This window comes from Ictidomys tridecemlineatus, chromosome 10, assembly GCF_052094955.1.
Source record: "Ictidomys tridecemlineatus isolate mIctTri1 chromosome 10, mIctTri1.hap1, whole genome shotgun sequence".
In the NCBI taxonomy this organism is placed as follows: Eukaryota; Metazoa; Chordata; class Mammalia; order Rodentia; family Sciuridae; genus Ictidomys; species Ictidomys tridecemlineatus.
In genome coordinates, this window is record NC_135486.1 from 96,896,989 (window position 1) to 96,924,171 (window position 27,183).

A 27,183-nucleotide genomic window follows, 5' to 3' on the forward strand; every position below is an offset into this window, starting at 1 on the left:
TTTGGGTCTGGAGAACTTCCTACCCCTGGTTTTAACTATAGCTAAGTGGAGTTTTGTTCAAATTTTTAATGTTGCACAAATAAAATTATTATTTTGGTATTTAAGAAAGTTAAATTATTCACTGGGTTACCCTGTTTTTTTTTTTTAAGGCATATACTGTAGGATTTTATTTATAAATGTTGAAGTTGCCTTAAAAGATATTTTAAGGGTTGGGGGTATTGCTGAAAGTCCCGTCCTTGTCTCCAGTGCTAATCCTATAACGAGGACATGGCTTTAAGAAAAAGGAAAAAGAGAGGTTTTTTTTTTTTTTTTTTTTTTTGCTTAGCTAGCAAAGGAGAGACACAGGGGACTCCTGTCCCAAAGGCTGTGATTCTTCCCATTTCCAGAACCGGGGGGTTTTTAAAGAGGTGATTCAAAGAAAATGAGGTTAGGGAGGAGAGATCAGGAAGGAGAAAAAGAAAAAGAAAGAGGGACAAAATCAGCGTAAAGTTTAGGAGAAAGAAGATCAGGAAGGAGAAGATGAGGGAAAAGGTCAAGGAGGAGAAGAAGTCAGGGAGAAGAAGGTTGGGGAAAAGAAAAAAACATGTAAGTTTCAAAGCCACAAGAGATATAGTCATAGTATCAAGTGAACCCCTGTTACAGGGGTATAGCTCAGTGGTAGGGTGCTTGACTAGCATGAACAAGGCTGTGGGTTCCATCACCAGCACAGCAAAAAATAAATAAATACAAGTTAAAAGGGACAAAAAGTACTTTCTCAGTCCTCTGTTCTCCAGCTTTCATCATAGCAGTGGGGAAAACTTACCTATGAACAAATATGATTCTTGAAGTAATCTTTAATTTATATTCTCTTTATCATTTACATATAAATAAAAGGGATTTGAGGTTCTTCTTCAACAACTGGAGTAAGGGTAGTTTAAAGATTAGCTGGAAGAGAAGCAGATGGCCACATTATCAGAAATATTACCCCAAATAAAACTTTCTCAGAAATGTTTGTTGTGGTATAGGCAGCTCTTTCAATTTACATTTCTATTAACAAGTGCCTTCGCCAGTCATTATTATTACCTTGTTATTGTGGCATGTATAAGTAAATGAATTAGGGAAAGATTTTTCAGGCTGCAGGTTGGTCCACCAGTGGGTCATGAATTCAATTGAGTGACAACAAGAAGCATTTCAGTAAGGTGAAATTAAGGAGCAGAAAAAAGTGTGCAGCAGGTAGGAAAGGCGATGTATTACTTCTAGAAACTCTTAGTTTTCATTTGTATGTGTATATGTATGTATGTGTGTGTAAAGAGGCTCACAGACTGAAAAGTATGGAAGTCATATTTCTGGAATATTTTAGAAAATTTGTCAAGAGTTTTTCAGAGTGAGTCTAACTGTGCCTAGAAAGAAAACAGTTACAGCGGACTCATTCTTAGCTGTATTTCCATCACAGCCTGAGTGGATTCAGAGTGACCTCTTTCAGGATCTAGGACTTTGATCCTTTATTTCTCTGGCTCCCACTATTTCACTGAGCAGGCTCCAAAGCACAGGGGAGTTTGGGAGAACTTGAAAAGCAAAAAGGAGGTAGAAGTACTAACTGCTGATGGGACTGACAATCAGAAGACTAAACTGGAGAAAAAGGAAAAGAGATTCCTTAATGTTGGTAATGTATATTATTATTAAATATAACAGTTTTTAGACATAGTTATACAGAGAATCCCCTTCCCCCCAAAATAATACATTTTGCAAATGAAAAAACAAGGTTATTATTTAATTATGAAGCTTCACAGATGAAATTTTAAAAATAACACATCTCTCCTAATTGTTACATATAACCATTGTGCTTATATATTTTCTAACACAGTGAAGTTTTAAAAAAGTGCTCCCAAATATTTGGACTGTTAGATTAAAAACCAGGGCTGGGGTTCAGTGGTAGAGTGCTTACCTAGCATATGTGAAACACTGGGTTCGATTCTCAGCACCACATATAAATAAATGAATAAAATAAAGATCTATCAACATCTAGAAAAAATGTTTAAAAAAAAGATTGAAAACCAGAGTGGACAATTTATTTTCAGGTTTTGTTCTTCAAATTCTGAATTGCCTTAAACTTTTAAAGGAATCATCTCATTTTTATTAGCCCTTTTGCTACATTTTACTTTAAATACTTAATCTATTTGAGAAGGCAGAACTATCCTCTTATTTCTAAGCTTTTCAGATTAGTTTTCTTTTTAAAGGCATAAGGGAAGTAATAGCTGTCATGTACATCTGTAGTTTGTTAGAGAATTATTTTATAATTGTTCTTTAGGAAGCATTTTGTGACTTCCTTTATAACCAGTTGTCAGTAAAAGACAAGTTCTTATTATGAATGTGTTGACATGTCATTCGTTCATGTCCTTCTTATTCAGTTAAAATAACCAGAAGCTTCTATTTGTGTGGATTTAAAAACCAGTACTTTTGCTGGGGATATAGGTGCTTGCCTAGCCTACATGAGGTCCTGGATTTAACCTCAGTAAAAAACAAAACAAAACAAAAAAACCAAAAATTAAACGAACAAACTATAACAAATCCAGGTACTATTAAAGGAAACATCTGACTTTTGTGACAAGATCTGTGAGAGAAGTCAGAGCCGATGGGCAGTTTCTGAATATTGCTTTCTTGGGGAATGAGTCCTTTTGCAGCAAAAGAAATGAAAATATTTACAATTTGGATAAATTCAGAGTGAGCAGCAGAATTCTCCATTTCTTGTGGAAGGTGTCTGGCATGGCATCTACTAAAGAATTACCATCCTATTCTATTCTTGTACTTAATCATGGTGGCTATTGTATGATTTAAGTCTTAATGATATGCCGAAACTTTGGGAAGATGTATTTGACATTATTTTCAGCATTATTAGGTGGTAACAGCTTTGATTGAAGTGCCACAAACTTCCAGAGTGAATAGGCTAATGGGGGATGTTGACACATGGGACCAAAGCCCTAATATCTGGTGTCCAAGGACTTGGGAGCTGTAGACTCAGTAGTTGGAGGTTGGTGTTCTAACACATTTGTGTGTGAGGGATGCAGTTAGTTTTAAAAGAGAGAAAAAGGAATTTACTTGAGGATGGAAGATGGTGAGTAAATAGGAGATATTGCAACAGTATTAAGTGATCCTTAAAAGCTTCTGGCTTGAATGAAGATGAATCACATCACTCTGCTTCTATAGGACCCAGATTATGAGTGTCTCTGTTCGTTGTCACTGAAACTAAGCATTGTTTCTCTAAGGCCCTTTCCCATTCCCCCAGAGTGAAGTGGTTATGTTTTTCAGATATTGTGGCACCTGATGTCTAGATGTTTAAATGTGGTCTTTTTTGTTTTTAGGCTTTAATTATTGGTGCTCCTTGTTTGCCAAGTGTATAGCTGTCATTTTTCCCTATTTGGGTTTGGAAGGTTTCCCCAGACAAATAATCCACCACTTGAGCAGGGCCCTGTGGGGAGATCAGTGCAGTTTCTGGGCCTGGGTGCACTGTGACACGGGTGACTATAATCAGTGTTTATGGTGTGTCAATGGTTTCAGGGAGCTGAGGTTGCCTGGTTTTTGTTTTCTGTGACTCTGGGAGTCAGCCTGTGGGAAAATGGTAAGGCCTGTCATTCAAAAATACCAAGCCTCTGGAGGGAGTTGAATTCATTTACAGAGTTCAAGGGAGAGAGTTCCAAGTGGTGTAGTGCACTCCCCTGTTCCGGCACCCACACTCACTGCTAATGTGTTTACATTTGAACTTTTGCCAAAACCCCCTTCTCTTGAAAAGAATTATCAAATAGAAAAGCTAAGGCTGAAGAGACTTCTGTTAGCAAGTCTGCATCTATGTTACTACTGCAGCTTTCACTCTGGATGGCAGGAGTACCAGACACTTCTGAGAAATTGCCTTGCTGCAGTTTCCCTTCCAGCTTTGGAGCTGAGGTTCCAGGGTAGCTAAATGCAGACCAAAGAGCCCCTCATCAGGAGCTGGCCTCCCTTTGAAAGTGGTTGAATTCGGTGTATTTCGTGGTCTCCTCAGGTTGCTGTAATAAGTCTTGACCTGGTGCTTCATCAGCATTTACAGAGGCTGGAGGGCTGAGGGCAAGAGGCAACTGCTTGGGTTCCTGGTATCTTTGCACGTGTGCTGGAGTGTCAGGGGTGAGATGTGTGTGTGGTGTGGCGGGAGGAGAGAATGTAGAGAGCAAGCTCTGGTCTCTTTCTCTTCTTCTGAGCACACTAATCCCAGCATAAGGGGTATACCTGATAATTTCATCTGCACCTAATCATCTTCGAATAGTCCCACCTTTAGATACTGCCACCTGGTGGAATGGATTTTGAACTTCAACATATGAACCAGGGGAAACACCAGCTGCAGTCCTTGAGGGTACATTGGTGAGGCAAAGTTGATTGTCTACCAGGTAGCCATTGATGTTCCTCTTCACTGCTGATATGCCAGGCTTACATATCCCCAGCTTCCTTTGTAACTGGGTGGTCACATGACACAGTTCTGGCCACTGAGATGCATGAAGCCCCCCTAGGACTTCTGGGAATGACTTCTCTCCAGATGTAGAGAGCCAGTGAGGGGCTTTCCCTGCCTTCCCCTTCTCCTCTGATTCAGGGGCTATGAGGTGGGTGGGGCAACGAGGACAGCCTGCACTGTCTCACTTCAGCATTCTTCTGTGAGCTGAAAATGGACCTCTGTGGTTTCAGCTACCTGTTTTTAGGTGTTACCTGCACTCCAGAACATTCTCATTGAGCATCTGTGTGGGAAAACCTTCCTCCTTGTGGAGTTGGCAGGAGTCTTAGGAAGATCTGGTTTCTGAGGTCTTCCTTTATTCCCCACCTGGGGTGTACCCAGTGTACCATGGCATCATGTTGTGTCCTTGATGCCCTTATCCACAGGGGACTTTATCTTTCTGCCCACTAGATTTTAGGGCCCACCTCCCTATACTTAGGAGGGACATAGTGAATGTTTAAATAGGTAGTTCTGTGGTTCTGTCTTGTAACAACTATTGGGGTACCATTCCTGTTTTGCTTTTGGTGTCCTCCATAATGAAAGGGCTGTTTGTTGTTCACATTCAGAAAGCCCACAAGGCAGCCTGAAGAGAGTAAGTGGGAAAACAGACTTTAATTAAAAGTACCTGGGCTGCACAAATAGCTGCTCTCAAGGGTCTAGTTAGAGACAGACAGTCCTCCCAAGGCATGCCCAGTCCTCACATTCATTTTTCATTGTGAAAACAGAAATCAAATAAGACTCACCTTATATTCTTTTAATTATGAAACATTTTTAATCATACAGAAAAACATAACCATGGCCATTGTTTCTGGCATGAAAGTCTCTTTTTTCTTTATAAGAGTGAAATTTGCACATAATGTAATGTTTAAATATTAAATTGTTATTTTGTTAATTGGAAGTTTTCTGGGCAACTGCTTAACTGTGCTGTATTTCAGAGTAAGACAGTAAGTTGAGTGGTTAGAAGTCAGCATACTTTCTTCCATGAGGGAGAGGCACTTAATTCACAGTATGGCTGAAATGTAGACATTTGAGATGAAAAGTTATAAAATGGTGGGGTACTGGTTGTTTTACCCAGAGAAGTGGTAAGTTAGGATTTAGGTTTGTGAACCTTTTGAATAAAGTTCTTTCTACTTTTACCACACATTGCTATCTTATTAAGACAAAAGTATCTCAAATCACATGTCCCCAAATCACTAGGAACACATATGTGATGATAGAGGTGGTGTCTTCTTCTGCATCAGCAGGACTTTACCCCAGAGCAACCTAGATATTGTCTTGGAAAGGCAGAGGTGGTCTGTGCCTGTGCTGAGGGACCTGAAGGTGTGATTGTGGAGATGGGGTCAGATCTGGTTGGATTGGTTAGAGGCAGGCACTGTTGGTAATTGGGTAGCTTAGCAATTTTTATCTAGGAGCAGGAGACAGGTGGCGTTAGAATGGTCACTTAGCAATCACACATATTAAGGAGAAAAAGAGGAAGTCTGCTTCTTGTCATGGTGGAAATTTGAGTCCTCTGTATCCCATTTTGAACCTCCTTCAGGTTCTGCTGGAGATGTTGGGGTAGAGCTGTCCATGAAACTTGTCTTTTCTTCTCCAGTTGTCAGTGGGGCTGATTTTCATATTTTCAACAACTTATTATTTAATTTTGTTGTGAATACTGATGTTTGGGGAAGGGTAGGTTTCAATAGAAGGATGAGTTGGTAAGTAGAGACTGGAGAGGATTTCCCATGTGACTGGGTCTAAGCATTCACTGATTCACTGTTAAATGGTCATATTTCAAATTACACCCTGCCCCCCGCAAACAAAAAGGCAAATTGTCATGATGACGTGGTACTATCCTAAAATTTGGCAGGCTGCAGAAGCAGATAAAACTGTGGTGCTTTTATTAAAGTACAGTTGTAATTTAAATATTTTTATAGTCTTCAGAGTTGATAGCCAGTTATTGATCAGGATAATGGTGATGTTAGTCGTGGTGCCAGAGACACCCCCAAACAGTAGGAAATAGAGAAAATCGATTTAGAAAACTTACAAGGACTGTGGAAAGTGGAGGTTATGTGGTAGACTGATGCATGGACCAGAGGCAGCTCCTGGTTCTGGTCTAGGCCTTGCCAACTTCTCTGTAAACTTAGTCATTTCATCTCCTTGAGCCCCAGTTTCCTCTTTTGTACAAATGACAGGTTGGACAGATAGCCTCAGTGTTATTTCTGAACTTTCTCTTATTAAGTGCTTTTAAAGATAAGAGTCTCTTCTTTTGAGCATGTTAGTTTGGTCAGTTAGGCTTGGTCATGAATTTTATGGAATTATTATTCAGCTCTTGAAGACAGGAATATTGGAAGCTTTGAAAGCCAGTCCAGCAGGAAGTTTTTTCTGGTCTGTGGTTTCCTTCCTCTCAGGAGTGACTGAGCCTAAACCAACCATATTCCCAGTCCATCCCCTTTGTAGTTTCCTGAAATGAATGGCTGAGGTGTTTCCTTCTCAAAAAATAACATGCAATAAAAGTGCCAGAGGAGGCTTTTCTGTTCAAGAATTTGTGGCTTAGGGATAAGGTGTGATAACTTTTGTAAATTTGAATCCTATGTATGCAAAATAACAATTAAATATTTAAACATTACATATGTGCAAATTTTGAAGTAATGCAGAATCCAAAGGAATTGATCAAAAGTTGCATAATTTCAAAGACAGTAGACCACAAGGTTTGTAAACTCTTGTTTATGGAATTGCCATATGGCTGCTCCACTGTGGCTGGCAGTAGAAACATCTTACCTGTTAGCTATTCCTAATGGACACGAGAGTTTCTAGTATGGGCTGATATTTAATGTACACTTAGATCTAAACATCTATTTATAGCCTTCAAATATGTCAGCCAGGTATTCAACCAGAGGTATATTAATGGTGGTGCTAGTGATAATGCCAAAACAGTCTTCCCACCACCGTCACCCTGTAACAGAAGTGCTAAGACACTAGGAAGGAAATCAGATTATACCTGGGACGCACCATGTTCTTTATTTAGCAGAAAGAATACAGAGCACACTTCCAAACCTGAGAGCTAATGTGGACAGGCCCTACAGTAAAGTGGTTCAAGCATGGACTCTGGAGTGAGCTGCCTATGCTGCCACTCATTTGCTTTGTAGATTTCCACAAAGTCCTCAGCCTCTCTGGGCAATGGGGTGGATTTAATAACTTCCTCAAAGTTTGTGTGGCACAGGATACACATTATGGAAATAGATTTCTGGGAGCATCCCAGATAGATGATTCAGTAGATCTCATTTTTAGAGACAGTACTTCTTGCTACACATTTGCTACACATTTACAAATTTGCATTTGACAAATTCCCTGGTCCTGGTGGTGCTGCTGCTGCTGGCTCTGAAACAGCACTTTGAAGAGCTCTTTGCTCTGCATTTAGACACTCCACCACCACCACACACATACATGTAGACATTTTTTTTCAAAACAAAGGGCAAATTATTTTGGAATCTGGTATTTTTCTCCCACTTAATCTATCATGAATATTTCCTTTTCATAACTTACTCTAACCCTATCTGATTTTGATGCTGCATTATATTCCCATTATTTGATATTTAAATATTTTTTTTCATTTTTTACTATCATAATTGCTAGAAAAAGTATTCTTATATATACATTTTTGTCTATATCTTTGCTTATGTCTTTGGTAAATTCCCAGAAGTGGAATTTCCAGGTTTAAGTATATGTACATAAACTTTTGCCACGTATTATCAACAGACTCATCAAAAAGGAAGCTGTAAAAATTATCTTCTTAAAAGTACTCTATGAGAGTAGATCCTTAGTTTCTAAACATAAGGGATTGTGGAGAAAAAAATTAACTTTTTTCATGTGTTTGGGTTTTAGTGGAATTAGGCAAGAAGAATATCCATGGATTTTTAGAGTAAAGGCAAAGAAATGTCAAGAAAAGCTAAGGGAGGAGTGATAAGGCTGAACTTTGGCTTGATTTCAGGGTAGATTTTGGGCTTCAGACTTGAAATAATATAATGCTATAATATATAGTCACTGTATGTGATTTTATACAAGGAAGAATAAATACTACTTTATTTTTACTTATTGCTAGTTCAAGAGTCTGCATTTCTTTTTTATTGATTTAAAAAAATAAATGACAGTGGAATGCATTACAATTCTTACTACATGTATACAGCACAATTTTTCATATCTCTGGTTATATATAAAGTATGTTGACACCAATTCGTGTCTTCATACATGTACTTTGGATAATGATGTCTATCACATTCCACCATCCTTGCAAGTCCCCTGCTCCCTCCTTTTCCCTCCTACCCCTCTGCTCTTTCTAGAGTTCCCCTATTTCTTCCATGCTCCCCGTCCCTACCCCACTATGAGTCAGCCTCCTTATATCAGGAAACATTCAGCATTTGTTTTGGGGGGATTGGCTAACTTTACTTAGCATTATCTTCTCCAATGCCATCCATTTACCTGCAAATGCCATGTTGAGGGTCTGCATTTCTAAAAATGTGTTTCTTGTTTATGATATTTAGGAGGCCCCTGGATTTGAAGTTTGGGTTTAATAAAAAAAAGTCCACTTTCTGTTTCTATGTGAACCTTCTCTCTAGCCCTGGGTCAAGCAGTTGAGAATCTTCAAGGGGGAGGAGATCAACAGATAAACTGAACTTCTTTATTATGATGTTTAAGTGGTAAGGTATCTCAGGGGTCATCTGACGCAGCCTTCTCTTTATACAGATAAGGAAATTAATTTTTTATTTTCAATTGAGCTTCAACATATACAAATTTTTTGTTTTTTTTAAAGTTTTTTAGAATCATTCTTGAAACATCATTGTCTACTTTTTATTTTATTTTTTTTTCTGAAAGAGATGAGCTTTTGAGAATTGAAGTGGCTGAATGTTTGATGAGCGAAGCAGGGACAGACAGTGAAGCAAAAATAACAAGAGTGGCCACAGCTGCCTTGCTCTGCTTGGGGTAATGAATTGACTTAAGGTGGCCTGCCCTACTCCTGCTGTGGGTCCTCACTGCCTGCCTGTACCAGTGGAGCCAGCTCAGAGCTGCACACCACTCCCTCCCTTTTATAGTGTACCCCCCTAAGGCTTCAGAGCCACCTTGGTCAAAGAATAGCTCTCTTCTGTGCCAGTCCTGTGATTTTTAGATTTATTCACCAGTTTCCTTATTGCAATTTGAAAAACTGCTCTCCTCTTTTCCTTCCAGTAAGAAACACATGTCAGTGATTTCTTTGAAAAGCAGCAGCCACTCTAAACACAGACTGTGCCTTTTACCACTGGGTGACACTGTTAGACCACAGAATACTCTACTGGTAGAATTAAGGAGTCCTCAAACTTCAGATTTCATCAAACTACTTTATGTAGGAGAGAGAACTCTTAAATCTAACCTTAACATTAGTCATTTATCACATATTGTGTGATAAGTGTAACTTATCAGTCTAAGGCAATTTTAAAGCCAATGAGTTTAAAGTAATCAATTATTAATGAGACCCATTAATTGGACAGCACTTCAGTTGCTTAGAGGTTTATGCAATTTAATGTGCTGCATATTAATGAACTACTGATTATTTCATGGGAATATTTATGCAAGCCAGTGTTCTAATATTTATTTCCCACCACACAACAATCTGAAAAAAAAGAAAATCTGTTATCTTTGTGTGGCAGAAGACTATTTGCCCATGCATAACAATTAATGTTATAGACTTGTAGTAAGGATTTTATTGAGCTGCTTTATTCAAGAGGGGGAGTATAAGCTGTTGGTTAGCAAAAGGGGCATTGATTCCCTGTACAGATGTGTAACAAGAAGCATTGACTCTAACTTGTTGTGAGCACCTGCAGGATCAAGTGAGGGCAGGGACTTTGTTCAAACTTAGGTTGTCTTGTTCTGTTCGCAACCTCTTCTTAAATCCAAGGTCCATACTTCTAGACTTAACCTGAGTATTAACTGGTCAAATTCAGTTGAGGAAAACATGATATATAATTCTGAGGATAAGAAATAAGGAAGAGTCAGGCCATTCCTTTGAGGGCTTAATGTGAGTGATGAGAAAAGTTTAAATTTAATTCTAATAGAAGCAGGCTTCAGTGTCCTAAGAGAGGTGTCAGCAACATCTGTAGAGATATAAAGAAGTGATGCTCAAGAGGAATCAGTGAAGACTTCATGGTGGGTGTTATTGTATTCGGATGCACTGAGCTTCAGCCTGTGCTCCATTTATTCCCTACATTTTTATAAATTGCCCACAGTCTGACATGAAGCACCTGGCTGGAGAATGCAGTGGGGAGTAAGACTAGAGGTGCTTCAGCCCCTGCCCCGCCCAGGACTCAGCTAAAGCCATGAGAAATCAACAGCTCAAGTATCTATTAGGTCTTCATCTCCTAGATGTCCTGTACATGAGACTCCGTGTTAGAGCCTTTGGGCACATGATGGAAGTCAATCAGAGGCCATTTCCTTGCTTCGGAGACTCACATCTGTGTCCTTGCAGGGGGATAACAGATCCACCTGGAATAATATAGCTCACAGGGAAGCGGGGGAGTAAGGAGTCAATCCATGGGTACAGGGGAATATCAAGATTTCATGCAATAGTTCAAGTAAGGGAGATAACCCCACAAGGGGCATGGTTTGTGGAGAAGCAAGCTTTGTACAGGGCTTTCAAAGTGCCTGTGTTTTTCATTGACCAGGAGGAGGGAATTCCATCCAGGTGGAAATGTGGAAGAGAGGTGGAGATAGGGATATGCATGGGTTTTCTGGGACTGGTTTATTAGAGTAGGGGTTTGTGCTAGAGAGCAGGAGTCACAAGTTTAAAAAGGTAATTGAGGACCCAATGTACAGAAACATAAAAGGGAGGCCAGGCAGTTGAACATTATATCCCCCACTGACAGTGCTATGTGGCTTGGAGGCTTCTGATATGATTAAATTGGGCAGTACATTGGATTTGACTGAGGGTGCAGCTGGATTTTAAGAAAGGGCCACCAGGAGGATGGAGTTCAGTTAGGATCTAATTGCATAATACTGAGAATTGAAGGGCGTGGGGATGGAAACCCAAGACTCTAGCAGTGGCAAGAGAATGATTTTCAAATACTTTTATGAGAAAGAATTGATGATTTGATTCCACATCAAGGGTGAGGGATAGGACATTGTCAGAGATAACTTAAGTTTGAAATCTGGATGATGATGCTTTTGAGAAAATAAGGAAGTTAGGGGAGCACAGCAAGGGATTATTTCTGACAATGGGAAGATGGTGTGAGTGTGACAGAGAAGAGCTTCAGTCTTAGTTTGCCTGAGGTGATCACCAGTGCAGTGTCAGCTCAGTTGAGCTCAGTTGAAAGTTCCTGTCCTTTCTTGAACCTGGCCCTCAATAAATGGTGAGCAAGGTGGAGCTCAACTCTTCACATGTTGATTGAGGTGAATGCTCCAATATGCAGTTTGGAATTTTAGACCCAGAGCTTGGAAATGTGGGAATGGCCTTCATATCTACTCTAGAAATGGGCCACAAAATGGAAGGTGGGTAGAGTGCACAGAATCTCCAGAGGCAAGCCAGAGGGAAGGGTACAGGGCTTCAGACCTATTCCTGGACAACTGAGGCTCTGGGAAGGAAGGGGAAGCTTGGGGCAGACCCCAGAGAGGATGGCCAATTGAGCTTGCTTTGAAATCCAGAAGGAGATGGACAAAAGCTTCAAGTCCACAATGTGGCTGAAGTGAATGCCACCCATGAAGAGGCTGGAAGCTGCAGAGTACAGAGGAAGTTCCCCTGGATACAGTTGGTTTGGGGAGTGGAACCATGTTCTACAGGCAGTAAATGTTTGAAGAATGGCATTGTTATTTGTTAGTGATGGAAGTAGCTTTATTTTCCATCTCTGGCTGCTTCATGGGTCTCAGCCTTTGTGGATAGACCTGAGGGCCAGAAGCAGAAATTTTATATGAATTAACATCTGACTAGCCAAGGGCTACAATCAGCCCCTATCGAGTGGCCGGTAAAGAAACCAAGGCCTTCTCAGGGTGACATTTTTCTAGGTTAGTCCCTAGGCCTAGCCATTTTCCTGAATAAACACAGATGCATTTGTGTGGTTGATTTTAAGCCACCCTGCTTTTGTAATATAGATGGCACTAAAGGAGCTAGACATACAGTACCACCTACATAGGCTTCAGAATCAGCTCGTAAAGGACTGTGACTTGCTGCCTGTGGACAGCTGTGCTGTGTGTCACCAGGGCTGCATGCATGCTGGTTGTCTGGTCACCTGTCTCTGTTTTTGTATAGATGCACTGCTTTTGGACAAGGCTAAGGAGCAGTTCTCTCCCTGGGCACTTTGCCCAGAATAAGGGTGTTAGTGCAGTCTACCAGGGAATTCTAGAATCCGCCCTGAAACAGAGAGAATATGTATGGTTCATGTCTCATATCCTCAGATGTGTTTGGGTAACTGTACGGAAATAGTCACCAAGGATGAGTCTCTTGCCAGGACAGGGGATGTTACAATTGGTCAAGGGCCCTGAAGGATTTTGTTCACCTCTTAAACTCCTTTTCACTCTGTCTCCTGATCCAGCAGCTTAAGCATCCCCAGCTTTCATTTATTGGATCCTCAGCATCACTTCCTTCTGACCAGGCCATAAGGAGTGCTTGAGAGTGGGTAATGAGGAGGAGGCGTAGGTGCTGATCTTGGACATGGTGCTCTCTGAAATCCAGTGGGATCTTGGGTGCTTGACCTTGGCATATATGCTCTCTGATCCTCTTACTTTCTTCATGGCCATTGTACATATATGAGCAGTTTCTGGTTACATGTGAATATAAATGCGTGAATAGGATAGAAAATTGGTTTTAAAGATGCTAGTATAGTAAACTTCATGTTTAACATCAAGAGCATGGGATGTAGAAGTATAAACTGGTATAGTACACTTTAGGACATTTTGTTATCTGTCTGCAGCCCGTTGTGTATCACTTTCCATGGGGTCATATTGAACATTATGCAAAACATAATGAGATCTCCCCTATTGTCTGTTTTGGCCTTTTTTTTTTTAATGGAGTTTTATCAGTGGGTGGCTTAGTTCAGATTTCTCAAGGGACTTTGGAGTTAAATAATGTTTATTGGGTTTACTTGATGTTTGAATAATTTAACTAAGAGTTATTATGATTTTATAGATCCTTCATTCGTGTAATTGCTTTGTGCTCAGGACAGTTATTCCCAGTGGATACCAAGACACTAAGAGAAGTGACTATCATCATAGATAAGAAGACTGAAGCCCAGACATTGGGAGAGTCTCAGGATTCTCCAGGCACTGGCAGGCTCAGGATGCCCACTGTAGTCTGCTTTGGCCTTGCCTTATCAGGGATTTTCTTTTCCTTCTTGCACTTTCTACCTATCTGTCCCTTCTCTGTCATCCTTCTAGGTCCAGATTGGAAAAATGAACAGAGGCCAGGACTACCTTCATCCACATAACTTCTTTGTCTAAAGTAGTAGACTTGCAGTGTATGATCATCTGTTTTGATAGCACATTACTTAATGGAGAGTTATATTAGTGAATTAATTTGTTGGGATTATTTAACTGGGTAATTTAACCCAGTTTGTTAAGCATTTACCATATGGGCAGGTACCATGAATGGTAGATGTTTTCCAGAAGTACTTTCAGTGTTTAAAACAACTCTGCCACTGTAGGTATGTTGGTTCAGGTTTCCATTTGTGGAAATAAGGTTCAGATTAAGTAATTGGTATAAAATGACATAAATGACCTAAGCAGGATCCTATCTGTGATGACTGGTTCTCAAACCTGGCTCATTTTTACATTAACCACAAGATGTGGAGGACAGTTTAAGATGGATGACATCACTAATTTGTAATAATGCAGCAGGGAACCAAATAATTTCTAGGTGGTAATTTTTTAAAAAATATTTTTAGTTGTTGATGGACCTTTATTCATTTATTTATATGCAGTGTTGAGAATTGAACCCAGTGCCTCACACATGTAAGGCAAGAGCTCTACCACAGCCACAACCCCAGCCCTCTAGGTGGTAATTTTAATAGCTATTTTATATGAGCTGTATTTATGAAGGTGTATCACACCTACAGAGAAATACATGCACCAAAAAAGTACCTGTAGATGAATTTTCGGAATGAATGCCCCTGAGTCCCTGAGTAACCAGAATTCATGTCAGGAAACAGAACACCATACCCTAAGAGTCCCCCTCTTGAAAAGCCTTCTCTTCATTATCTACTCTCAAGGTAAACATTATCCTAATATCCAACACTCAAGGGTGTTTTTGCCTATGTTTCAACATTGCATACATAGGATTACCTAATAAATGCTCCTTTGGGCCCTCTTAAATTCAGCATTGTATTTGTGAAATTCAGCTATGCCCTTGCTTGTGTTTTTCACCCATTCATTCTTAACTGCTATAATAGTATTCTATTGTTTTAGCACAATACAACATATTCATTCATCGTACTGTCCATGGACATTTGGATTGCTTCTAGCTTTTGTCTATTTTGAACGGTACTGCGGTAGACATTCTTATAAGAATAAATATTTTGTGCTGCTATAAACATTGATATGGCTGTGTCCCTGTAGCTAAACTGTGGAACCAACCTAGATGTCCCTCAGTAGATGAATGGATTTAAAACATGTGGAATATATACACAATGGAATATTATTCAGGAATAAAAGAGAATAAAATCATAACATTTGCAAGTAAATGGATGATGTTGGAGAAAATAATGTAAAGTGAAGTTAGCCAATCCTCAAAAAACAAATACTGAATGTTTCCTCTGATATAAGATGAGTGACCCATAATGGGGTAGGGAGGGGGAGCATGGGGGGAATAGACGAACTCTAGATAGGGCAGAAGGGTGAGAGGCGAAGGGAGGGGGCAGGGGATTAGCAATGATGGTGGAATGTGATGGACATGGTTATACAAAGTACATGTATGAAGACATGAATTGGTGTGAACATACTTTATATACAACCAGAGATATGAAAAATTGTGCTCTGTATGTGTAATAAGAATTGTAATGCATTCAGCTGTCATGTATTTATAAAATAAAATGAATTAAATATTTTAAAAAAGAAAAAATATTTTAAAGAAAATGCCTTACTAGCCTCTTGTCCCCATTTTCATGTTACCTTTTATAAGATGTTTTCATTTTCCCAGTCCAGAAGCATGGAATGCTTGAGAGCTTCTCGTTGGAATCAGACAAACTTGGGTTTGAATCCTGGTTTTTGTCCTTCCATGTCTGTAACCTTGGGCAGCAGTAATTAAGTTATTGTTATTAATCACTGTTCATTACCAGTGACAGCACTAAAACCACTAACATTTATTGAAGGTGCACTGTGTGTTAGGCAATGAATTTGTAAGCATTTCTCATTTACTCTTTCTAAAAATCTGTGAGATTATCTGTCATTCCTTTTCGAACTAGTGAAGATGCTTACCCAAGATCACCCTTCACAGTAAGTGAAGAGCTAGCCTGTAGAACCAGTCAACCTAATGTGGAGCCCTGTCTCAACTGTCCACCTCAATTGGAGAAAACAGGGAAGAAGAACCTCTATTCAAGGACCCAGGAAGTTTGAATGGTGGGGAGGAGCTTATGTACACATATAAGAGAGACACTCAGAATGGGCTCCTTTCATCTCATGTCTATAAATGGCAAATACTTTTGGTGTGTGTTTTTACTAACAGCACTGAGTGTCCCATGAGGCATTGTGGCTCCTCCTCATGCTGTCCTTATGACAGCATAGTTGGCATTCAAACTCAGGACACTCAGGGCTTTGCCCATTGCCACCTACCTCATGGCCCCACCTCACCCCGACCAGCTTGTCTTGGATATTGGTGTGTGTTCTGACTTCTGGATATTTCTTGTCCTGCATCTCTTCTTCCTTTCCAATCTTCTAAATATAAAAATGTGCCTTATTTTAAAAAATGCATTTTGGGGGGATGAAAAAACTGATGAGAAAATGAATTTGATATTTTCCCAAGAGCATCACTGTTTGACATTTGTACAGCAGCATATGGGACAAATTCGTTGAGAATTCTCTATTGTTTATAATGACTGACTTGGGACTGTAGGGTCTCTCCTATAACAATAATGGAGCTTGGCAAAGTACGAAAAAATATTTCTTCCCTTATGTGGATTGCTCTGATGGGCATCTTTTCTAAGCTTTAGGGGCTGTGGCCCCAGAGGTCCTCTGGGCATTTGTCTGATGCCTTTAGGTGCCACATGATGTCATAGTGTACTGGTCTAAGGCTGAATTTTTAGGTTTGCCTCAAGGCCAGGCAGGTCAGGAATTTGTCAGCTGAAGCCAAATGCCTTGGGAGAAATTCCTATCTTTAAATTCATTCTCCTGCCTGTCTAGAAACTCTGAGTACTGATGGAGATTGCTTTGGATCCAAGAGTGCCTGCCCTTTTTCAGGCTGATGCAGGCCTGGAATTTACCAGCCTCCAATCCTAAGTATCTTGGGTTTCTTGAGGTCTTGCCAGAGAATGCCAGAATCTCCTAGAGACAGCCTGGGAAATAGATTCTCTGCAAGAAATCCTTGGAATACTTTTAATTTTTCATGAGTTGTATCAGTTCAAAAATATTCAGGGCTGGGGCTGTAGCTCAGTGGCAGAGTGCTTGCCTAGCATGTGAGGCACTGAATTCAATCCTCAGCACCACATAAAAAAATAAATAAAATAAAGACATGCTGTTCATCTATAATTATAAAATAATATTTTTTTAAAAAATGTGTTTAGACTGGTTGTAGTACACCTGTAAATTGTGGGCATTGCTATAGGATAAATGGCTTTTAAACAGAATTCAAGTATGAATGCTTCCAGGGAGAATTTGGTTTTTAATATTTAAGTAAACATGAAAATTACCATAATCTCTGTTCTGATTTTTAAATCTCATCGGATTAGCTTTCAAATTTTATCTGTTTGACATAGAAATATGCAAGGATAGAGCCAAAGTAATATGATGGGGAAATTGTTGCAATGTGTTTATGAGCCCAGTTGTGAAAGTGTTCAGCAGACCTGTGAAGCAACCAAAATGAAATACTTGGGGTAGGCATAGAGCTGGGTCCAGAATGAACTTTGAAAGAGAGTGGGGGAAAAAAAAGCAAAAACTCAAAATCCATCTGTTAGGATGGGATTTCTTGATCCTTTGGGCTAGCCAGGTTTAGTAATGACTTTCATTTGCAGAACTTAAAAGCATAATTCTCATCGGGTGGCATTTTTAGGCATGCTATTAGTATTTGCTAAAATGCAATTCTGTTGTTATTCAACTGCTTAAAATCTTTTCAGGGAGTTCCATTCACCTCCCCACAGCGTAAAAGGCCTTTTTTTTCTTGCTACACTCCAACACCCTCGCTGGAGCCATTAGAACCATTAGCCATGGAATGGAGCACCTTGATAGTTGATAAACCTTTTTGTGCTTTTCAGCAGTTTCTTAGGTTTGTAGCATGAATGTACCTGGGAACCATTGAGTTTACCAGCCAGAAAGTCTATGGATATTTTAACTGAACTTGTGTTTTTGAAGAATCCAAGGCCTAGAGAGAAATAGTTTTGTATTCAAGGTTACTGGGACCTCTAAATAAAACATTTGATGGTGTTGGTGACATAGCTTGGCTAGTAATAGCTTCTACTTACTGATTGCTCACCTATGTCTTCTGTGTCAGGAATTATAGAGAGTACCTACATATATATTTCAATCAATTCTTGCAGTAATATTCATTGTAAAATGAGGAATTAAGTTCAAAGTTGGTAAGCTACGTCTAAGATTTTGAATCAGTTTTATTTCTCCTTCATTGAGCAGACCCTGGTTTTCTTTCATTGACTTGATACTTTTTGAAAAGTTACTTTATAGATCAGTGACTTGGCCAGTAGAGTATGACAATAAAGACTTTGTGCTTATTTCTAGGAGATGTTTCATGTAGTAATACCACCTTGAAAAGTGCTTTCACTTCCAGGTTTTCTCTGTCATCTTTCCTCTCAGGCTTCTGGATTACTTGATGCTCTGTGCAGAACCCTCTGCCTGGCCTACCAGCCCTTTCAGCGCTGTACTTAGTTAATATCCTGGCAGCTCAGGGGTTCCCTCTACTGGTAGTTAACCCATGTCTTTGTTACTTTATTGAAGTAACACACTGAACAAATACAAGTGGTTTAAGAATAAAGGTGTAACCAGAGTGGTCTTTGTGGTGAAAGGGATGGTAAGATTTATGTTCCAATCCTGAATCACAAGGTGGTAATCAATGAGTACCAGGAAAAGAGAACAAAGAAAATTCCATTGTTGTTAGAGGCTGGATAGTTTAATTATTGGAAGAGCTGACATTTATCTGGATTTGAAAGAACACTGAGATTTGGCTTTTGGAGATCCAGGAATGGAGCAGAAAGAGGGTGATCATGCATGCTGGAGGGAACAGAGCTCACAGAGGCATGTTGGGAGAGTGAGGGAAAAGGACTCAGAGGAAACTAAATCTAAAGTGAAGTCAGAAAAACATCAGTCTGTTCACCACCTGCACTGCAGCTATCCTGGGCTGAACCTCTTCAGGAGGATTGTGCTAGCAGCACCCTGATTCTTTCCCTGCCTTCCCTCAATCTATTCCAAACCCAACCACTGTAGCAGTGACCTTCGGAGGCAATCTTCTGTTGATTTGGTGTCATGGAGATTATCTGTGCGTTAGAGCTGAGAAATAGGACCTTTTATGGAATCTTGTAGCCACCTTTGTCTACTGATTAACTAGAATGAAATTGCAATTGACTTTTTAGACCACTGACTGCTTAGAGGTGTGCGTGGTGCATTTGAGGTTTAAGGCAAGGAGCACGGTGACTGTGGACTGCATTTTGGTCAGGCTGGCTGAGATGGGTTCCCTGACTCACCATGAACAAGGTTTGTAATTCTCCACTTGGTTAAGGTTGCATGCATTCTCTGGTAGTCTCTAAGGAATGTTTGGGGTAATTTGTCACATATTCCTTATCCTTCAATAATTTTGAGTCTTGATATATACAGTGATATAAATATTTAAACAAAAGACGCAGCTACAGTTCTTCTTTAATTGACTTCCTCTTTGGATTTTTATTTGCTTTATTTTCAAATTGTTGGTATAAAAATATAAAACATTACAGTTTGGAGGAGAAACAGGTTTTGAGATGAGATGACATTGATTTTAGTTTTAGCTTTATGCTGCTGGCAATATAAGTGGGCACAGGATTTAAATTTTATTTCCCCATTTTATTTTCTGTTAAGTGAATGTTCTAGTTCTTTTATTTGTAAGGTCGTTGGCAGAATCAAATGTGGTTTTGTACCTGCATGTGCTGTATCCAAAGCTCTCTGTGATGGCTGCCACTTTGTATAGTTTCTAGTCAGACGTGTTAAGAGTCCAGTAATATCTAGAGACACTTCAGGGATTTGTGGAGACTTCGTTGGTGTCTTTGGCCCTGCTTTAATTTTAGCGGCTGCTGCCGCCTGTGCTTTTTTATTTTAGTTGCAAACATGTCTTTGCTCTCTTCTAGTGTCTCCCACCCTCGAATGTTCTGGAGGCCAAGGATGTACAACCTGCCTCCCCTTGTCCCTTCACTCTGCCCCCACCTTTCTTCTGTCACACCTTTCTTATCTGTGTGCTTGTGGGCCACCTCAATGGCACCAACTTGCATTTAGGAGCTCATCCATGGAGGAGCTCCTTTTTAGTACAGATTTCATTTAGTTTAACATTTATTCAGTGCCTTGGTTGGCCTGGGTATCTAAAATTCTGGGGAAGAAGTTCTTCTTACCCTGGCAGAGGACAGAAACCTGTGGTTAATCTGTGTCAGGATGCATTTTGTGACAGAAGTACACATACGCTGCTGTTGGTACTAGTGGGGAAGGTGGCAGTGTTGGGTGTGAGCTGTTCGGATGTGCTTCTCCTCCTCCCACGCCTTCCTCTATTCTCTGATCATTCTTCTATCTATGGGAGTGGAACTAGCCAGGCAGTAAGTAATTGTGCACCATGGACTTTGTAGAAAGTCTATGTAAAGAGGCCTGGTATCTGATTTTCAGTTTGGAAGTTGAAGTCGCCACACCTGAACAGGAGAGCATAAATAGCATTATAATTATCATGAATTACTGGCCAGGTTTGTTTTGCAGGCAGGGGAGCAGTTATGAGATCCATACCACAAGTTGAGTCTCGGGGTCCACAGTGAGCCCGATGCCAGCCTTGGCCCCTATCTGTAGCCTATTGCCCAGCCAATCCTGTTCATCTCACCCCAGCCCCAACTAGGATTTTTTGTGTCTTAAAAATAGGACTGGTATTCACAGGGCACCCACTACGTGGCATGTACCACCCTAGCGGGTAGGAAAAGAGGGGGCCAAATGCCCTATTCCCCAGGAACTCCTCTTACTGAGGAGGACACATATACTTGAGTCATGGAATAGACAACTCCAGAGAGACCAGGAATGAGGACGAGAGGAGGCTGAGGCCTGAAAGGTTAAGGGACTCTGTCCAGGCACTTTAGCAAGTTGTTCCTTCTTTGAAACCCCAGTGACTCCATTCCCCTCTCTTCCCCAAAAGGCTCTTGCTACAAGGTCTCCTCCCTCCTTCCTTCTGTCTGCCTTCCTTTGATCCAGCCCTGGGGATAGAGCAGTGGAATGAAAGGTCACCCTTACCCTCAGGAACTCATGCCCTGTACATTCAGTCATAAATAAGTAAATTTGGTAGATAGCCCACTTGGGGAAGTGCTGGGGCTGGACTGTGGCTTTCAGCAGGGCTCTCAGTAATTCAGGCTCCTCTGAGCAGGTGCCTTTGGAGGACAGAGCTGAAAGGATTTGGGCTGGATGAAACCCACATGGCTCAAGTGAAGAGAGGAGGAGACATGACCAGGAGCATCACAGGTCAAATTAGACTGCTCTAGAAGTTTCTGGCCTTGATGCAGGGTCAGGGCTTGTGAGTTTCCAGTGTAGATTCATTTGCTGAGACTGAAGGGACCTGGTGCCCAATGCTTCTTGCAAGATTGCTATTGTGACATGGTAGCAGGAGGCATCCTGTGTGACCACAGTACAAATATGAAAGGCAGTGACTAGAGTCAGGACCACAGACTCCTCTGCCCCATAGTCTCAGACATCACTGGAGAAAACCACTCTGCTCCTCGGTCCTGTGCTCCTCAGTTACCTTCAAAACACTTGGGATGATTTGCCGGTGATGTCCCTGATGTGGACCTGTCTAGTGTACTGGACTGGTACAGCCAGGTTTCTGCTTTGAGAGAGAAGTCTTGGCAGAAAAGCCTGCAAGTAAGTCTTCTTTTTCTCTTTCAGACGGCCTTCTTGAGGATACCAGCCCCAAGGACTCATATCTCATCCCAAGAAACATCATGGCTGAGCCAGACTACATAGAAGATGACAATCCAGAACTCATTAAGCCCCAGAAATTGATCAATCCTGTCAAAACATCCCGGAACCATCAAGATCTTCACAGAGAACTCCTTATGAATCAAAAAAGGTACTGTAGTGTCTGGAGCATGGCTTCTGTACAGGGATTTTAATAACCAGATTTATCAGTGATTGTTTTTACAGAGGCTTTGAAGAGTTTTTATTTCTTGACAATATTTAAGGCTTCCCTGTTCTTTCTCCACCTTCAAGCCAGGTCATCCCTCCCTGAAGTGAAGCCCCTGCTGCAGCTCAGTTTTTGTTCCACAATTCTTAAATTTGGGTGCAAGGGGCTGGGGCAAAGACATAAGGGAGGGAACCAAGTAAAAGAGAAATATGTTATTTCTTAAATTTGAAATCTCTGAATTTCCCCCTTGCTTTGGGAGGAAATATTAGAATCAAATGTAAATCCTGCCTGCATTAGCAATTGGTAAGTGGCAGGGAGGAGTCTCTAGAGCCTTATTAGTGAATAGATTAGAGTATTCTTCCTTATGTTTTTGTTTGTTTTTAAGTTGTATTTTAAATAATTATCAATATTTTTACTAACTTTTTAGAAGGGAACAGAATATATATGTTTATATTTTTACTATGTTTATCTCTACAGACTGCCTTAAATTCTATTTTTATTTCCATCCCTATTGTGACATCCTGAGAAAATTAAAAATTTTAAAATTATATTTTTAAATCTTAAAAAAAAAAGCAAAACACAAGGGTTCAGAGCATTTTCATGGCAGTTCTTCCAAGTTCACTCCTGCCTACCAGAACTAATGACTCCTGTCCTTGGATATCTTTCTAGACATCTTTCTCCTCCTGGATTATGGGATTGTGACTCAGTCCTTTTTGTCTCTGGCGTGTGCTATGGAGCTATTAGATTAAAGTTTATTAAATTTAAAACAAGCTTGATCATTTTTAGTAAGTGCTTACCTTCTGCCTGTCTTTGCTGCACAATCAAAATGGAAAATATGAATTTAGTACTCTCATGCCCAGAGCAAACATGACTAAATACATTTCTAAATAAACCACAGAATTTAGAAGCAGGCCTTCCTGGGAAATTTTTTTTTATTGGTTGTTCAAAACATTACAAAGCTCATGATATATCATCTTTCATACATTTGACTCAATTGGGTTATGAACTCCCATTTTTACCCCAAATACAAATTGCAGAATCACATCAGTTACACACTCACATTTTTACCTAATGGCATATTAGTGACTGTTGTATTCTGGTACCTTTCCTATCGCCTACTATCCCCCCTCCCCTCCCCACCCATCATCCCTCTCTACCTCATCTGCTGTTGTTCAATTCTCTTCCTTGTTTCCCCCCCCTTTCCCCTCACATCCTCTTCTATGTAATTTTGTGTAACATTGAGAGTCTCCTACCATTTCCATATGTTTTCCCTTCTCTCTCCCTTTCTCTCCCCCCACTCGTCTTTGTTTAATGTTAATCTTTTCCTCATGCTCTTCCTCCCTGTTCTGGTCTTAGTTGCTCTCTTTATATCAAAGAAGACATCTGGCATTTGTTTTTTAAGGATTGGCTAGCTTCGCTTAGCATAATCTGCTCTAATGCCATCCATTTCCCTGCAAATTCTATGATTTTGTCATTTTTAATTGCTGCGTAGTACTTCATCGTTTATAGATGCCACATTTTTTTTTATCCATTCATCTATTGAAGGGCATCTAGGTTGGTTCCACAGTTTAGCTATTGTGAATTGTGCCGCTATGATCATTGATGTGGCAGTATCCCTATAGTATGCTCTTTTAAGATCCTCAGGGAATAGTCCAAGGAGGGTGATAGCTGGGTCAAATGGTGGATCCATTCCCAGCTTTCCCTGGGAAATTTTGTCTGTATTTTATTGGAAGATCATCAGGTTAGTGGGCTTCAAAACAGAGTAGCATTTGTCACCTACTGGTTTTCTGATTGTCCACCTCTAGGGTTTCCTTCCCTTATCTGTAAAATGAGGATAGAGCTTAGTTGAACTCTTAAGAAATATTTTAGCTCAAATTATTTTGTTTTATTTTCATTGCAAGTCTATAAAAAGACTCCAAGTCAGAATAAAGGAAAAATAAGCCTAATTTTGTAAAATAGATCTTCTCTGGATTATAGTCTGCAAATTACTCTGCAAAAATATAATTAGTGGAGCTGGGGTTGTGGCTCAGTGGTACAGTGCTTGCCTAGCATGTGTAAGGCCCTGGGTTCAATTCTCAGCAGCACAAAAAAATTAAAGGAATAAAATAAAAGCTATAAAAATATATAATTAGTAGCGTGATACACATCACTGCAGAACATATGGATTTAAGCAATTGAGTCTTTCTAAATTTTCTAGAAAATGGACCTCCTTTCTGTCTGTCTTGACCCATTTTTTCTTTCCCTGTTTACATAGCTGACTCTTTAGCAGGCCCAGTGCAACTAATTTGGAAGAATGATGACTTTTGCTGAAGCACTGAGGTGTATCGAGGACATTTGAGATCAGAGATCATGAATCCTGAGGGTTCACTATTTAACTTGATGTACCTTATGATCTTGACCAAGAAACCCCTCTTGATATATTTTTTGTCATCTATAAAGTAGGGAATAATAATGATATATTTCTTTAAAAATTAAATAGTAGCATGTATTACAATACCTATTAAAATACATGACATATAAGTGGTCAGCTAGTCCCATCCATCTTCTCCCCATGTGGCATGCTGGGAAATTTGTATTTCTTTCCCTCTTTTCTTTGAAACATTCCAATCTGATGAAATGTATTTAAGAAAAAAAGGCATATTTCAAAGTCAAAAAAGATGAATATATCTCATCATATGTTGAAAATATAAACAGATTTTTTTAAGATAAAATCTTTGTTTAGTAGAGTCTTTTTTAGAAACATAGTCAGTTTTAGGGTGAAAATTTATCAAGCTCAGAAGAAAACTTTCCTTTTATTTTTCTTCCATATCATGAACCCTTTGGAAACTGTGGGGGGTTTATTTCTATTTTAGTACCAAATAATAGAAAGCATCATATCAATAATTACTACCAGGCTTGATTACTGGTTTGTAGTATAATGAAAATCTGTTTCTTTTCTACAATTTATAAAGGGCCTTTCTTTATTTTATCTTACCCAGTGATCTTTCCAGTAAACCAGCAGGTTACCTTGTGATTGTCCCACTTTGACATGTTAGAGAGAATTGTTTCTTGTTGAGGAATCTCTCAAGATCATGCAATAGATTTTTAGAATAAAAAAGGACAGAAATAAGCATGGGATTTAGGACAGTTTCTAGAGATAAGCATAGTAATTATATAAACTAGAGAAAGGGTTGAATAAATGAAAAGATGGGAGAATGAAATCAGCAAAAAACAAACTTTACCTGGAACATTGACCTTTGCTCCCATAACTACAAATTTGGCTCAGAGCTCTGCAGCAGTTAGTTCAATTTTTTTTTTTCCAATTTACTTTTAGAGATTATAAGATAAAAAACAGTTACTGCTTAAGAGAACAAGTATTCAGAGATCTTCTAGCTCTGAACCTGTGCTTCTCAATTTTATCATCTTTTTAGATTTGGCTCAGATTCCAGTAGCAGTCTTTAAATTTCCACCTGGTCACAGTCTGCTTCTAGGTCTGATAGTTATGACCCTTTGTCAGGTTTTGGGTTCCATAGGCCTTTATCAGTAGTACAAAAGAGCCGTTTCCAAAAGGCATTATAAAGCATTGTATTTTTAGTAGTTGAAATGTCAGTATTGGAAACATCTTTTAAAAAAAATAAGATGACACAATGGAATATTATTCAGTGTTAAAAGAGAATAAATCTTGGCATTTGCAGGTAAATGGATGGCATTGGAGAAGATAATGCTAAGTGAAGTTAGCCAATCACAAAAAACAGATGCCAAATGTTTTCTCTGATATAAGGAGGCTGATTCATAATGGGATGGAGTGGGGAGCATGGGAGGAAAAGATGAACTCTAGATAGGGCAAAGGGAAGGGAGAGGCAGGGAGGGGATGTGGGAGTAGGAAAGGCAGTGGAATGAGATGGACTTCATTACCCTAAGTACACATATGAAGACACAAATGGTGTGACTATACATTGTATACAACCAGAGACATGAAAAATTGTGCTCTATATGTGTAATATGAATTGAATTGCATTCTGTTGTCATATTATAACAAATTAGACTAATTTTAAGAAAAGAAAAAAAATAAGATGATATCTAACAAATTAAGAGATTCAGTTTTCTATAAAGAATAATTTTTGGACAAATAAACCAGTTAAGTTGAACATGTCTCTAATGGTTCTTTGTCTTGTACATTTCTAAGTGAGTGGTTTCTAGCTCCCTGAGTTTTCAGCTGAACTTTCGAAATGCTTTACCAGACAAATAGTTTCTCAATGAATACTTTGCTGCTGTACAGCATGGAAAAAGATAGGGGAGGTTGTAGTGACAACAGAGAAAAGTATTTATACTTGAACCCATGCAGGTGAAAATGGCTAAGCCAAGAATGTAGATGAGGCAGGTCAAACTAGACAATTCCAAGATTCACAATCACACTGAAATCCAAATGCAGCCATCCCTTTCACCAAAAAACAAAAACAATTAGACCAGGAGAGGTTTGGCTTAGGGGGCAGGCACGTGTGCTCTCTGATGGTTTGCTCCCCGATGGTTTGCTCCCCAGCTTCCTGCTCTGGCTGGTGATGTGTTCCTAGTGAGGAGTTGACTTCATTCATAGCTTGCAAGCATGCTTGAGGTTGAGATGAAGATGCAGTGCATATGGGCTTTTCCAGTTTGCCTCTGAATATTTAGTGTGTTTTGCTGATGTGAAGAAGAGTGAGGAAGAGAACACTGTGTTTGTACAGGTGTGGAAAGCGTGGGGGCATGCAGACCAAACAGTTAGTAACAGTTATATCTGGGTGCAGAAATGGGTAGGGCTTGATGGAGCAGGCACTACCTTATATACTTCTCAGGGACACCACTGCATAGAATACAGTGCAGATGGTGATTTGTTTAATGGGGCAAGTTTGGGGTGTGCTTTCACTTTTTTTTTTTTTTTTAATGGATCTGGGTATACTGCCTGACTTTTTTTGGCAAAAATTCAAAGAGTACCTATTAAGTTCACAATTTTTAAACTAGGCTTTGCCCACTGTGATAGTTCCATGACCAGGAAGCAGACTTGAGAATTACTTATCTTGGGTAGTATGAAGCCACCGGCCCTTGATTCCCTGTCAGTCATGAAGGGATTGAAAGTACTTGTTATGTGTATGTCAGAATTGATTGAAGAGAATCAAATGTTCTTATGCAAGGGGTAATATTGTTATTTACAAAATTTGGAGTTGCTCATTTCTGCCCCTCCACAGTCTCTGCATTCTGATCC

At 39.7% G+C, this 27,183-nt stretch overlaps 1 protein-coding gene across 3 annotated transcripts in view; it reads left to right on the plus strand.

The window, feature by feature from the left end:
* Positions 1–27,183, plus strand: part of Fam107b (family with sequence similarity 107 member B) — a 79,056-nt gene that overhangs the window by 45,791 nt on the left and 6,082 nt on the right. For 2 of the 3 annotated variants that reach the window (XM_013362378.4, XM_040277211.2), the window contains exon 2: positions 21,731–21,914. In XM_013362378.4, the coding sequence (XP_013217832.1) occupies positions 21,787–21,914 (128 nt within the window). In that variant the 5' untranslated portion in view covers positions 21,731–21,786. Of the gene's footprint in view, positions 1–19,176; positions 19,334–21,730; positions 21,915–27,183 lie in introns of those variants that run through there. The other variant, XM_040277210.2, reaches the window with a different exon arrangement.